The sequence below is a fragment of the Arachis ipaensis genome, chromosome B2, assembly GCF_059453495.1.
Source record: "Arachis ipaensis isolate K30076 ecotype BB chromosome B2, ASM5945349v1, whole genome shotgun sequence".
Taxonomy (NCBI): domain Eukaryota; kingdom Viridiplantae; phylum Streptophyta; class Magnoliopsida; order Fabales; family Fabaceae; genus Arachis; species Arachis ipaensis.
Window position 1 is genome coordinate 105,617,933 of NC_142437.1, and position 16,067 is coordinate 105,633,999.

At 34.0% G+C, this 16,067-nt stretch overlaps 1 protein-coding gene across 1 annotated transcript; it reads left to right on the forward strand.

The window, feature by feature from the left end:
* Positions 1–13,677: 13,677 nt before the first annotated feature.
* On the forward strand, positions 13,678–15,519 carry LOC107625662 (L-type lectin-domain containing receptor kinase VIII.2). The gene has a single exon (XM_016328357.3). The coding sequence runs from the start codon at positions 13,993–13,995 to the stop codon at positions 15,076–15,078; it is 1,086 nt and encodes a 361-aa protein (XP_016183843.1). The 5' UTR covers positions 13,678–13,992; the 3' UTR covers positions 15,079–15,519.
* Positions 15,520–16,067: the final 548 nt, after the last annotated feature.

Genomic DNA, 16,067 nt, shown 5'->3' on the forward strand with positions numbered 1-16,067 from the left:
GATATTTTATAAACATACTGTATTTTTTACATACTTAATAGTTTATAAATTACTTTTAAACTTTTCAAAATTTTTAAAAGCATCGATTTTAATTAATAAGATATGTGATAATTTTTTTAACTAAAGATACTATAAATTATTAATATTATTATGTTTTTTTATATAATTGTCATATTAAAAATAAAATTATAAAAAAATTTATAATTTTTTAAAATATATATTAATAAATTTTTTAAAAAATTAATCAATAACTATATATTATGTTTAAATTATTTTTATAAAATAAAAAATAATTAAAAAATTTATCAAAAATTCGACCTCTTTTCATTAAAATTTTTTGATCCATCTCTGCTGATATATCATATACTAATTAATCTGTCCCAATTGGGAGAACGTGGAGGTGAAGGAATGGCACAGTAACTAATGTGATTTGCATGTGATGGGGGGGTGGGTTAAGGAACAAGACAAGTTAATCATGCGCGTATTAGTTTTAATCAGAATTAATTGACCTTCGCCAATGCCAATGCCAATACCAATACCAATACCATTGTGGTCACAAACCCCTTACACCCCACTTTCACCATTTCTAATTACAAACCAAAAACCATGAAAAAGTGTCTCGTGAATGGTGAGGGTTAGAAAAGATACTACTACAAATACATTATATATGAGTCCCTCTTTGCAAAATTGGAACCCCACCCACCCGCCCCTTTCAATTAATTTTATCTTATGTTTTATGCAATTAGTTTCATATTTTTTTTTTTTGGGACAGAAAGAAACTGTTATGTTTATGTGATTAGAAGTTTAGAACCGAGCCAGCTGGAGATGCCCCTAGAGGGAAGTCCAGTGGTATTCTATCTTCATTTCTAATTAAATTCAAACATCAATAATGTCCTTATTTTACTAGTCAAAGAAATGATGTTAATATGTTTTCTAATTGCATAATCAAAATTTTTTTATAATTGAATAAATTCTAAACATCATATACATAGGAAATTAATTAAAAAAATTAAAAAATTGATAAAAAATTAATAAATTGATAAAATTATCTTAATTTTAACGATTAATTAATTTAAAATAATAAAATAAAAAATTTATTTTTTAAAATATATATTCATATATAAATATATTATTTCATTATATTCGATTCAACTCCAATTGAATCTTTAAATTTTTAAATTTTTAGGTTTTTTTTAGCTCCATCGATTTAATAAAAGATCCTATTTTCAGACTTTGATATAAACAAGTCTGCATATATAGTAATATTTTCTTAAGTATTATATAAATTGAATATTCATAGTATAAAATATATTAAGAGTAATATCTCAAATAGATCTTCAAAAAATTAGTCATCCGACGAATTTGCCCCCCAAAAAATTAACTAGATTTTCGGTTTCTAAAATTCTTAGATCTATGTCAGATACATTCCTACGCCAAGCTTAGCCAATAAAAATTATACTCTCTCTCCTACGTGGAGGTTGATGATGTCATGTGATACGTGTTACTCTCGTGACATTTTAGTTCCTTGTATACGTGGCTAATATGACATCATTTGATGACAACTTTAAATGACGCCGTTTTGAGTGAACAAATTTGTCCCCAACCTTGGTGCTTGGATTCTCATATACGATGACGTTTAAAGAGAGACCTATTTGGAAGGATGCATTCAGAGTAACCTATAGTCATTCTATTAGTCCTGTCAACAGTAAGGAATATTGGGAGAAATCTAGTTAAATTAGCTCAATCCCTCCCAAGATTAAAAGGCCAATAGGTCATCCAATGAAGAAAAGGAGACCAGATCCAATGAAAGATGTACTAGATGGTACAAAAGTAAAGAAAATATTTAGAATTACCTATAGTAAATGTGGAGAGTCTGGCCACAATGCCAAGATCTACAAGAGAGCACTTAAACTAGGGACTATTGCAAAAAGATAAAAGTAAGAAAAAAGTCAAGAAAAGGCTCTCTGTAACACAAGAAAAGGTGCAAGTTTCTCAATTAGCATCCATAACTCAGGTAGTTGTGAATTCATTTATATTTTGTTACTCAATGTGATAGTCATTGTATTTGAGTTATGTGATAATCTGCTTAGGATTATGTTGTTTGAACATCTAGTTACTTCTTTCGAGAGACTAATGTGACATATAATCATTTTTATTAGGAATCAATTTGACTTATAATAAAATTTTTAAAGGACCTATTTGATTTATAATATAATTCATTAAGGACATTATTGTCATAATATAGTTGTTTCTTATATGTGATAACATCCTTATTGTCATAATATAGTTGTTTCTTATATGTGATAACTCAGCGTGATGCAACAAGACTTGTTGTTGCACAACATTACAATATAATGGTATCTCCAATATAGTACATGATGTTGAGAGTGTTGAGATAAGAATGCAATTAGTTTAATGATGATGACAAATATTAATTTGTTGGGTTAAATATTTAATTGTTTATTTGATCAATTTTTGCTAAGTATTGCAGGCCAAAAAAATAAAATAGAAGCAGCCCAAATAAATGGAACCAAGAAACAGAAGCTGCTAAAGTGTGCAAAATTCTCAAACAAAGCCGAAATATTGTGTGACAAAGAAACCACTCGGGATGAATGGAAAGAAGCCAATGCAAACCCAAATTGCTCATTCAAGTTGAAGCCATCCAAAGTCAACGTTCACATTGCTTGCTTCAGTCAGACTCATGAAGAAATAGAGAAAGCTTCTTCTTGGTGCATTCACCAGAGAAGAAAGAAAGAGAAAGGTAAATCACAAAAGCAAATGTCTAATCACCCTAATCAAAGCAAGCTAAACTAAGTCACAAGATAAAGGTGATTTATTTCCATTTGCATGTAATTTATTTTCTTCACTCCTTCTTCAAAGTTCTGCAATGCCAATTTGGGATATATGGAGAAAGTGATTTCTGATAATCACTGCTGTGAATCAAAGGCTCAAAATATTTCTTGGGGACAAAGCACTATCTCAAGGGTTTAGATTTGGGTTTACCATTGAAAAGTTTTTTTTTTTCTGCTCTGAAGTCTTTGGTCAAGAAAAAGAACCAGCTTTAAAATTTTTAATTTGGGGGTTAATTGAAGAAAGTGAGATGACAAGCTTAGGAAGCACATAGTTCAAAGAGTTGACTTAGAAGAAATCCAGTAGGATAACTCTGCAAGAGGTACGAAAAGAAAAAAAATTGTTTCTAAGCAAAGCAAGGAGAGAGAACTCGAATAAAGAGCTGTGTCTAAAATCTCACTACCAAGTTTGAAGTCTTGGAAGCATTGCACCTACACTAAAGGGAGCACTCCACCAAGATGAATAATGAAGTCCTGAGATATGTTGTTGGGTTCAGTTCATAGTGTTTAAGCTGTTATGCATCAATCTTCTTCATGTTTTACAGTTTTATATTTCAGTTTTAATGTATATATTTCTATATTATCTTTGAAAGGTAAAAGGCTGAGAGAGAGATATTAAGAAAAAGCCTAATAGTGAAAAAGGTTGAGTGAAACACTTGAGAGAAAAGTCAAGAGTTATTTCAGATTTTCTTTGGTTATAATTTTTTGTCTTGTGTCAAGTATCTGTGAGGTGTCCCTTGCTAAGTTGGGTAAGCACTTAGTGTGAAGAGTTAGCTAGATATTAGCATAACCAAGTCAAGTTTAGGAAGAAACTTGTGTGTCCCAATAGGATTAAGAGAATCCTAGGAAATTGGTGTATGTAATACTTTGACTATAGTGAAACAGTGGTGGAGACTGGATGTAGGTTGCATTGCACAAGGCAACTAAACCAAGATACATGACTGTGTCAACTTTCTTCTCTCCCTCTCTATATTCTGTTTTCTGATATTCATGAGACAAAATAAAATTGTCTCATAAATCTTCCGCTGCTCAGTTCAAACAGAAATTAAGTTTAAGTTGTGTAACAAAGGACTAGTTTATTAAAGCAAAAGAATGTCATAGATTTCCCTTCCCTCTTTTCTAAGCCTTCTGTAACCTTCAGAGAGTCATGTAAATATTACAACTGTAAGTGTAATTGCTTAGTCTATTTTATATTTTATCTCTGACACTATATGCTAACTAAGTTATTCCTTTTAATTTGGACTTTCAGGGACAAAATGTGCAGGGACCAAATGTACAGAAATAAAGTGTGCATGATAGACTTTTGCAACAATCTTTTAAGCACCCAAAGCAAACAATAATAAAGTCAAAAGGGAAAGATAGTATCTCTACATAGATAATAGCAGCTACAACTAATGGCACAATTTCTACGATCCTCCAATTCATACTAATACCAGGCCTAAATCTCTCTAGAAGAAATGAGTAGTTATCAATGAAGTTTTTTTTTTTTGAATGTAACAAACGTTTGTGTGTTGTTCAAAGAAATAGACCTTCTTTTTTGGTCTTGTATGGCTAAGTTACTTAATTATCAGATTTTAGTTTAAACTTATTGTTTAAGGTACTCTAGCTTAAGATTTAAGTTGGTGTTTAAGATGTTTTGTGATAACTATATTGTTTAAGAATTAAGATACTCTTCAGGTTTTAGTTTAAACTTATTGTTTAAGGTACTCTAGCTTAAGATTTAAGTTGGTGTTTAAGATGTTTTGTGATAACTATATTGTTTAAGAATTAAGATACTCTTCTATATTTGTATTTGCTTATTTAATATTAGCATTTGCGCTCTGTGTGTGTGTCCTTTCATAAGTTATTACAGTATTTGAAACAATAATTACCTTAAGTCTCTTTTCTAAACTACTATCCAAACTTACACCATCCAAACTAATGACAAGTCATCTTAACCTAATTTTACTAGCCTTTTTCTTTGTTTTTATTTGGTTTTATGCACTTTCTTTCATTCTAAGTAAGTAATTTGGAATGGAAATGTATGGTTTCTTTGAATCAATCAACCACCCTTTAATTGATGCTAAATCATGAGATTTAAGCTAAATTTAATTGATTTTTTATGATTTATAAACCTTGTGAATTTGGTGATACTTTGATTGGTTGTTTTGATTACTTGTAGGTGAAGAAAAGAAAAAAATAAGAAAAGCGTAGCCTAAGGAGCATGATCTAAGCAAAGAAAGAAAGCGTGGCACAAAGAAGAGAAGCGTGGCTCAAGGAAGGAAAAGCGTGGGTGAAGTCAAGAAACAAGGGCACAAAGCTCTTGTGGAGAGCCTTCCTTCAAAGAATCAAAAGCCAAGCTCTTGCCAAGAGCTTTATCAAGAACACATGAAGAAGGAACCAAGAGCCAAGCTCTTGGCAAAGAGCTTTGAAGCTCTTGCCAAAGAGCTTTTTCGTGCATGCCTTGGATGAAATCAAGAAGGAAAAGCTCACTAATGCACCCACCAAGACTTGAACCCATGACCAAGGGGAGGGGGCCAGCGCTACTTCACAAGGAAAAACAAGCCAAAATTAGCTTGTTTTCACTCACCAAGGTTCGAACTAGGCACCTCAAGGAAGCAAGGCCTTGTGCGCCACTCATGTGCCAAGAAAATTTGGCTTGTCTTCCTTCACCAAGGATTGAACCGGGAACCTCAAGGAAGCAAGACTTTGGGGGCTTCTCTAGTGCCAAGGAAATTAACTCCACAAGTGCTCCACCTAAGACTTGAACCAAGGACCTCAAGGACAAGTAAAGCTCTTGCCAAGAGCTCTCAAGCTCTTGCAAAGAGCTTTGTTCTCTTGGACCGTGCGCAACACATTGGAAGGAAAGGGGACCAAAGCTCTTGGCCAAAGCTCTTGCCAAGAGCCGAACTCTTCCCTGGGAGGTGCACCATGGGCTGAAAATTGAACTAAAAATCCAAATTAATTCATTTCTTCACCAAATCAAAAGCCCATCCAAATTTCAAAAATCCAAGAATAGAAAGTGTATAAATAGGAGCTAGTTTAATGTAATTAAAAAACTTTTAGAGACCTTTAGACTTTACTTTGAATTTTTCCTTTTGATTTTTCATTTTGAGCTTTTACTTTGGAATTTAGATCTTAGAGAATTGGGAAGAGGAATTGATCTCTCTTCTTCCTTGTTCTTGCTTGAGCACTCTTTTATTTTCTTGCTTTTGATCTTGGGTGAAGAATTGAAGAACTTCTGTTTCAATCTCACCTTGAGATCTCTTGTTTACTTTTACTGCATAATTCAATTTCCACTTCTGTTTACTGCATCTTCTTCATCTCCTTTTTGATTCTGCAATTTACTTTTCTTTATTTCTTTTGCAATTAATCTTGTTGGATCAAGGAAGGATTTGAGATCTAGACTTGTTTTCTAGTCTCTTCCACTCCTGAAATCTTCAACCTCTTTTAATTTGCTGCAATTTAAGCACAAGTCATTTTCTGTTTTAATTTCTCAAGCACTTTTACTTTTCTGTTTAGATCTACTTTACTTCAATTCACTTTCTATTTTTCTGTTTTGCTGCAATTTAATTCCTCTTGTTTAAATTCTGCAATCCCAACTCCCAATTCCTTTTATAATTCAAGTCATTTACATTTCTTGCACTTTAAGATTCAGCCATTTACATTTCTTGCAATCTAAGTTTCTGCAATTTACATTACGTGTTCTTTAAGATTCAGCTTATTTACTTTCTTTGCTCTTTAATTTCCTGCAATTTACCCCTCTCCCTTTACATTTCAAGCAATTTAGTTTCTGTCAACTACAAACCACTCAACCAATACTTGATTCGCTTGACTAAATCAACCACTAAACTAAAATTGCTCAATCCTTCAATCCCTGTGGGATCGATCTCACTCATGTGAGTTATTATTACTTGATGCGACCCAGTCCACTTGCCGGTGAGTTTTGTGTTAGATCGTTTTCCACACATCAAGTTTTTGGCGCTGTTGCTGGGGATTGAATTAGATTGACAATGATTAAGTGAAGTGGAGATATAGATCAAGCATATTTTCTTTTCTGTTTCCTTATTTTTCGACTAACCCACTAATTGTTTGAATTTTTGCTTAAGCTAACTAAAACCCCACTTTAGCAATAGAGTGGAGTTCTTCTGGTTTTTCTAACTCTGTGTGAATCCTATGCCGTTACTTGATTGAATATACGAGAGAAACAATTTTCTCCTATTGGTCTTTCAAGTCTATTAACTGTTTGACATATTGTGTCAACTAACCCTCTGACCATATTTTGGTATGAGTATATTCAATCTTCTTTTAGACTGTTTGTGATTGTGCAGATCATGGAGGGAAACTCAAAGAATTCCAGTAATTATGGGAGTAGTGTCCTCACTTTAGATAACAATACAACCTATAATTTGAAGCACCCGCTCATCACCATGAACGATGTTGCTCAATGGTTTGAAGCTTTCCCACAAGGAAGCATCATCAGATGGGAAGATCTAATGAGTGAACTCCTGGCCAAGTTGAAACCACCTCAGGAAATCGGTAAGCTAGAGGCAGAAGTGCAACCATCCACACAAGAGAAGGGAGTGGTGGAAATTGAAGGTGTCAGTGCAGTCATGAACCAAAACAAGCAGATGCATCAGCAGACTCTGCAACAACTAGAGATAATGGTCAGAAAAATCAATGAGCTGCGAACTGCTGTAGTAAATGCATACAACCTAACTCAAAACTCACATGGTTGGAATCAACCTGAAAAAGGTTTTGGAACAATTGACCATGGGCAACAAAATCATGAGCAATCACACTCCCCAAACAGCTCCTCAAGCATGTTCCAACACAGGTCTCAGAATGATGTGTATAACCCATCCTGGAGGACTCATTCCAACTTGAGGGGGTTTGAACACCAAAATCAAAAACCCAGGGACTTTAACTGCAACTACCCCAACTTCAAAAACCAGCATAAAAACCACCTTCACAACAACAACCATCACGTGCCATCCCAATGCACACAATCCCAACCCCATCATACCTCACACCTCGCCCAAAACAACTCTCATCAACCATCACAGTTGACACAACCACGACCAATTCTAAACCTTCAAAGAATCTATGTTCTAGAAATGATGATGGAGAGATTCGTGAAAGCTCAAGAGATGGCAATAATAGAGCAGGAAGAAGCAAGGAAAAATCAAGAAATGATAAGCAAAAACCAAGAAGCATCACTCAGAAAAATTGAGAGGCAAATGGAACAACTGGCTAAGCACCTTGCAGAAACAAGTGAGCGGATGGCAAAAATGTCTCCCAGGGCCACCGAAGACGACCCAAAGAACAGCGAAAAAGCTGCTAGGTTGAAAAAAGGGAAAGCAGTCATGGAGGAAAGTGAGAAGGCTACGGGAAAGGAATCAATCATCCAAGAAAAGCATCACAGAAAGATTTCACAAGAAGAAACAGAGGAAAGGAAGCCCATAGTGAGAGGAGGAAACCAAAGGCAACAGAACTTTCAACTCCCATGATCAACAGCACAAAGAATGTCAAGCTAGTGACAATAGAAGAGCTCTTGTTGGGAGGCAACCCAACCTGAGGTAACTTTCTTTTCATAGCTATTTCAATAAAAGAGTTAATTAGTTTATCTACATTGCAAGAAGCTAAGTTTGGTATTGCACACCAAAACAATCTAAGGGAGAATGAAGGATTCTAAGTTTGGTATTCCACCAAAATCCCATCATAAAATGTATTTTCACCTTCTGCATAATGCTAGCTTCAAGCATTTAGATAAACTAGTTAACTATTCTGCTGTTTCCTAGTTTTCAGTTTTATTGCTTTTGAAAAAGAAAAAAAAAAAGAGATTTTCACACATGGTTAATCTGATGCATGAGAACCATTGGCAAGTTACTAAGTTTGGTGTTCCCACACCAAAGTAAGTTCAAAGACCCACAAATAAATCATGCATGCTAACCATTTTTTTCAAGTGCTTGGGGAACAAGCAACTTTCAATATCACTACAGAGCACCCTACAGACTTTTAGAAAGATTAAGCATCATCAATCAAAGAGATGAAAGAGGAATGTGAAGACCAGCAATGATGATGATGATGAGGAGGACAGCAAGTAAATTCCAAAAGGTTGTATTGTTCAGTGATTATTTTATATCAGATACTGCTATGATTGAAAGTGATATAATACCCCTACCTGTCTGCATAGTATAGTTTTTCTGCAATTCAATAATTAAGATGCTTGATTATTCACAACACTACACTTTTCAAACTTGCGTGCACTCAAGAATTCAAAAAAAAAAAAAAGGCACCACATGATAGTTCTTTGAAAAGAAGGATTGAGGAATTAAACAATTTTGAGGCAAGCAAAGATTAGGAGAAGTGGTGGTTCTGGTTGTGTGATTATGCATTGAGGTTGCATGCTTATGAAAACTTGCATGGGAGCTCATAGGCAGAACATAGAGTTCAAAAGAGTATTGTGGAGATTTTTGAACATTTATTGATCTAAGAAGCAGCAAACAAAAGAAAATAAAGAAGATATAAAAACAAAGAGAACATGGCCCAAGGCTCTGAGCATCAATTACTAGGCAGAAAAGAAGAAAGAAATAAGAACTCAAAGAGTTATTATCCTAGTAAATGCTTGTGGTCGAACTATGTCAAAGAGAGAGGCTTGAGCAAGTAAATCCTAAGGGGTGCTTCAACACCTCATACCTTAAAACCAACTGGTTTAGGAGTATTGATTGAAAGCTTATCTAAAGAGCCGCTTTGAGACATGACACTTAGAGTCAAGGCCAAAGAACAGAAACTATAAGCTGCTTCAAGGTGATTACCTATAGAGAGATCTCCATGATATTATTTGGATGAAAGTTCTAAGACCTAAGACTCCCAAGATGTAGGGACTAGTAAGCACTGAAACCCTTGCATGAGCATATAATTTAGAGTTCACCCCACTGTCACTTAATCACTTCACTCACAGGATAGTACATGTAATTCTTCAAATCCATTCTAATTGAAAGAACCTTTGAGCATAATTCTTTTCTTGCTTGGGGACAAGCAAGTTTTAAGTTTGGTGTTGTGATGACAAGTCATCTTAACCTAATTTTACTAGCCTTTTTCTTTGTTTTTATTTGGTTTTATGCACTTTCTTGCATTCTAAGTAAGTAATTTGGAATGAAAATGCATGGTTTCTTTGAATCAATCAACCACCCTTTAATTGATGCTAAATCATGAGGTTTAAGCTAAATTTAATTGATTTTTTATGATTTATAAACCTTGTGAATTTGGTGATACTTTGATTGGTTGTTTTGATTACTTGTAGGTGAAGAAAAGAAAAAAAATAAGAAAAGCGTAGCCTAAGGAGCATGATCTAAGCAAAGAAAGAAAGCGTGGCACAAAGAAGAGAAGCGTGGCTCAAGGAAGGAAAAGCGTGGGTGAAGTCAAGAAACAAGGGCACAAAGCTCTTGTGGAGAGCCTTCCTTCAAAGAATCAAAAGCCAAGCTCTTGCCAAGAGCTTTGAAGCTCTTGCCAAGAGCTTTATCAAGAACACATGAAGAAGGAACCAAGAGCCAAGCTCTTGGCAAAGAGCTTTGAAGCTCTTGCCAAAGAACTTTTTCGTGCATGCCTTGGATGAAATCAAGAAGGAAAAGCTCACTAATGCACCCACCAAGACTTGAACCCATGACCAAGGGGAGGGGGCCAGCGCTACTTCACAAGGAAAAACAAGCCAAAATTAGCTTGTTTTCACTCACCAAGGTTCGAACTAGGCACCTCAAGGAAGCAAGGCCTTGTGCGCCACTCATGTGCCAAGAAAATTTGGCTTGTCTTCCTTCACCAAGGATTGAACCGGGCACCTCAAGGAAGCAAGACTTTGGGGGCTTCTCTAGTGCCAAGAAAATTAACTCCACAAGTGCTCCACCCAAGACTTGAACCAAGGACCTCAAGGACAAGTAAAGCTCTTGCCAAGAGCTCTCAAGCTCTTGCAAAGAGCTTTGTTCTCTTGGACCGTGCGCAACACATTGGAAGGAAAGGGGACCAAAGCTCTTGGACAAAGCTCTTGCCAAGAGCCGAACTCTTCCCTGGGAGGTGCACCATGGGCTGAAAATTGAACTAAAAATCCAAATTAATTCATTTCTTCACCAAATCAAAAGCCCATCCAAATTTCAAAAATCCAAGAATAGAAAGTGTATAAATAGGAGCTAGTTTAATGTAATTAAAAAACTTTTAGAGACCTTTAGACTTTACTTTGAATTTTTCCTTTTGATTTTTCATTTTGAGCTTTTACTTTGGAATTTAGATCTTAGAGAATTGGGAAGAGGAATTGATCTCTCTTCTTCCTTGTTCTTGCTTGAGCACTCTTTTATTTTCTTGCTTTTGATCTTGGGTGAAGAATTGAAGAACTTCTGTTTCAATCTCACCTTGAGATCTCTTGTTTACTTTTACTGCATAATTCAATTTCCACTTCTGTTTACTGCATCTTCTTCATCTCCTTTTTGATTCTGCAATTTACTTTTCTTTATTTCTTTTGCAATTAATCTTGTTGGATCAAGGAAGGATTTGAGATCTAGACTTGTTTTCTAGTCTCTTCCACTCCTGAGATCTTCAACCTCTTTTAATTTGCTGCAATTTAAGCACAAGTCATTTTCTGTTTTAATTTCTCAAGCACTTTTACTTTTCTGTTTAGATCTACTTTACTTCAATTCACTTTCTATTTTTCTGTTTTGCTGCAATTTAATTCCTCTTGTTTAAATTCTGCAATCCCAACTCCCAATTCCTTTTATAATTCAAGTCATTTACATTTCTTGCACTTTAAGATTCAGCCATTTACATTTCTTGCAATCTAAGTTTCTGCAATTTACATTACTTATTCTTTAAGATTCAGCTTATTTACTTTCTTTGCTCTTTAATTTCCTGCAATTTACCCCTCTCCCTTTACATTTCAAGCAATTTAATTTCTGTCAAATACAAACCACTCAACCAATACTTGATTCGCTTGACTAAATCAACCACTAAACTAAAATTGCTCAATCCTTCAATCCCTGTGGGATCGACCTCACTCATGTGAGTTATTATTACTTGATGCGACCCGGTCCACTTGCCGGTGAGTTTTGTGTTGGATCGTTTTCCACACATCACAAACAAGCATTTAAAGAAAGATAACAAAAAATATCATTAAACTACCCAAAAAAATCACATTAACAAAACTTAAAGATACCTTAAAGTAAGGATGCTCAAAGAATAATCTATTTAGATTTCTCACCGTGTGAGACTTAGAGACTACAACATACATCTTATATTTATATTTAGGGTATTTTACTTTTCTAAAACGTCCCTTATCCATGACAGTGGCGCTTTCAACCCTCAACTCATCACTAGCAGGTCTCACACCTTGTCTCCTACTTATTATTGATGTGCTGTCTTCACTTGCCATTACCAATTTTCTTTTGCCAGTCTTGGTCACTCTGATCGAAAATACATGGGACAAATTAGTTTGGAATTATGTTGGAGGAAGGTTGAATAAGAAACTCCAAACTTATATAAGGACCCCTTTAAAACGTTGTCGTATATGAGCATCCAAGCACCAAAGTTTGAAAAAGAATACGTCCATTCAAAACAACGTTCTTTAAAGTTGTCACCAAACGATGTCGTATTAGCCACGTGTACAAGGAATTAAAATGTACTGAGAGCGACGTTTATCATTTTATTTGATATATTACATCATCAATTTTCACGTAGAAAAAAAAATATGATTTTGATCGGTCAAATCTGTCATAGAACATATCTATATCTAGTAAATATCTAAAAATTTTGGAGACAAAAAATCTAGTTAATTTTTTTAAGAAATAAATTCATCAAGCAACTAATTTTTTGAGAGTCTATGTAAAATATTACTCATATATTAAGTAAGACTCCTTAAATTCTTAAATAAGACTCCTTAAATTGTAAATGTTAGAGGAAGTAAGTCTGAAAGTAAAAATATAAATATAAAATTGTTAAAACTTGAAAGAGTTTAATTGCAACATGCATTTTCCCATAAGCATTAGCCTGCTAGAAAAGGAAGGCTTCATTATATCATTTCACAACCTAAAATCAACAAACATAACAACTAAGAAAGTGGACCATAACGATTAATGACGCCAAAATCCAGGGAGAAAAAAAAAAGCATAGTTAGATGAAAAAGGAAAGATATGTATTTTTAGGGGTGTTTATGGTCACACAAAATTAAATTTAATTAGATCTAAATCCAGTTTTTAAAGGTCATGGGTCTATTTTGATCCAATTTAAAAGTGATCTAAAATAAGTCGAGATAAATCAGATTGATTAAATATAATTTTTTTTTAAAGTTAGGATTAAAAATGAAACATGAATCTTTTAAGTGATTATGTAAAGACTATATTATTTGAGTTATAATTTATTCGTGACTAAATATAAAATTAGCAATAAAGATTTACTTTTAAAACTTAAATTTAACAAACATTATATCATATTTATACTAAAATAAATTATTTTAAAATAAAAATAATATTTTATAATATAAAAAAAATTAATTAAAATATAAAAATAATATAATATTATTAATTTTACTTTAAAATATATATTTTTATTATTACAAATAACTTCGAATTAGATCGAATATGATCCAAAATATAATCCAAACTCGATCTAAAAATAATATCAACTTAAAAAAGCAAATTTAAATTTAACAAATTATGCCTTGGATACGGAACGAGCCCGCTCTTGGAAACCCGTGTTTCCATAAGATATTGGAGTCAACATTGGAAATATTGCAAAAGCAAAGCCTCAAAGTGCAAAAAACCTTGCCACCATTATTAATTATTGTATTCCCTTGGTCATATGGCAATGGCATTGATGTAAAGAACTCAAAAAAGGTGAGTCATCAAAAAGTGTGCACAAACCAGTAAAACGTATTTAATTTTCTCAACCTCCAATCTCAACAATATTCTTTACTTTCTTCCTCTGCTTCCTCTTCTTTCTTTCTTTCTTTCTTTCGTTCTCTCTTTCTTTCTTCTTTCTCCTCTCACTCTCAAACCCTAAAATACCAAGGCCATAAAAAATTTCCAATTCCACCAAATGGGATCAACCCACCAAACCTAAGAGTTTTCTTCACTCACAGAACCCATCAAAGATTGGTTCAATCTTAACTCCAGCCATTTCAATTATGGCACATTTTACCACTTCCCCCTACTTCAAGGCCTTAACTTTAACCATTTTGTTCCTAAAAACCCAAGCTTTTGACCCAATTCCATTGTTCTCCTTTGCTGAATTTGAGAAAGATCCAAAATTTAAGTCCAATGTGGCTCTCTTTGGTGGTTCAAAGGTTATGAATGGTGGCTCTGGGATTCAGCTATCTGGGTCTGGGAAGGTCATGTACAAAAGACCCATCAAGCTTCTTGAAGGTAAACCAAAGCAATTAGCGTCTTTTTCGACTTACTTTACATTTTCAACGCCATTGTACAATAGGGGTGGTTTGGCTTTTGTTATGGTTCCAAATGGTTCAAAAAGTGATTTTTTTGAGAAAAGTTCTTCTGGGTATCCTTCATTGTTGAAAAATGGAAAATCTGGAGTTGTCGGTGTTGAGTTTAGTCCTTCAACAAAGGGTGGTCATGTAAGTTGTAGTGTGGCCATTAATGTCGGTGACCCAGTTATTCCAGCTAGAGCCACTAACAAGTCTTTCAATTGGGTTGCTAAAAATGGAGAAAAGTTTCATGCTTGGATTGATTATGTTGCAAGTTCAAGGCAGTTAGAAGTTAGGTTGAGTCAACATGGTAACACAAAGCCATATGATCCATTTCTCTGGCACAAAATTGACTTAGCAGAAGTGTTGAAGGAGAAACAATTTTTTGTTGGTCTTAGTCCTATGAAGTTGTTGGATGATTCATCTTCTTATGAATCTCAAGCATGGTTCTTGTATTCATGGAGCTTTGTTGTAAGGAAATTCCCACACACTATGCATTCAGAGCCTCTAGATCCAAAGGTACTTGTTAAGACCTCAAGTAAGGGTAAGAATCCTGTGGTTAATAATAAACCAAGGAATGATGATTGCATTTTGAAGGTTCTTTCTGCAATGATATTTGGTACTGGTTGTGGAGCATTGACAGCATTTGTTGTGCTTTATTTGTGGACCATATTTGGTGGTAATAGGAGACCTGTGGTGCCTGAAGAATGTGTTATGCAACATGATGTTGAATATAGGAAAGTTAAAATTGTTGTAGATAATAAGACCATAGAAGATGGTAAGAATTAGTAGTAGTAGATCTTTTGAGGTGTGAAAAGCATTATTGGTTTCTGTTTTTTATTTTTTATTTTTAGTTTTAATGTTTTTAATTTTTAATATTTTGTGAACAAAAACAAAAAGTAATTTGTTTTTCACAAAATATTAAAGTAAAAACAAAAACACTAAATAAAAACTAAAAATAAAAAACAAAAAGGAAAAACCAGAAACTAAATAGGCATGGTGTTTTGTAAATTTTTAGTGTTTACTTTTTTGTATTTAAGGTTTGTTGTTGTATTTTAGTAATATGTATGCTAAAGGGCCGTGTCTAATTTGGTCTTTTTCATCTATGTTGTTGTATTGCTGAGCACATTCAGATTGAGATTTCCGACTGTGTTAAAAGGATGGTTTCTTTAATTGAAACATGCTTAAATTATTGAAGTTGTTAATACAATGTGTGATGTTGCTGACACATTTTCTTATTGTATGATGATGATGACAAGTAAACAGTCTGTGTGTAATTATTTATTGATTTGTTTTCATGTATTAATAAATTGGTCTTGCTTTGCTGGAATGTCTTCTGATGGAAACTTTTTTTTTCTTTTTTTTTTTTTTTAATTTATTTGATCCATTATGAGGGTGAATAGTAATAAGTAATAACAATAGTAATGAGTAATGATGATGATAATGATGATCATGATGAGTTAAACCCCAAAATGGTCCTTGAGATTTGCGTCGTGCACTAAAATCGTCCCTGAGATTCCAATTGTACCAATTACGTCCCTGAGATTGAAAAAAATGCACTATATTAGTCCCTGACTCATTTTTCATTAACGACGTGATGACATGGTATGATGACGTGGACTGTAAGTGACACGTGTCACTTCATGATTTGGCCACAGGTAATGATATGATGATGTGGTAAACAGTGACACGTGGCATGTTGACGTGGATAGTTGTGTCACGTGTCACAATGTTATTTGACCACGTGTCCGTTTGTGCCACGTGTCGCAACAGTAATC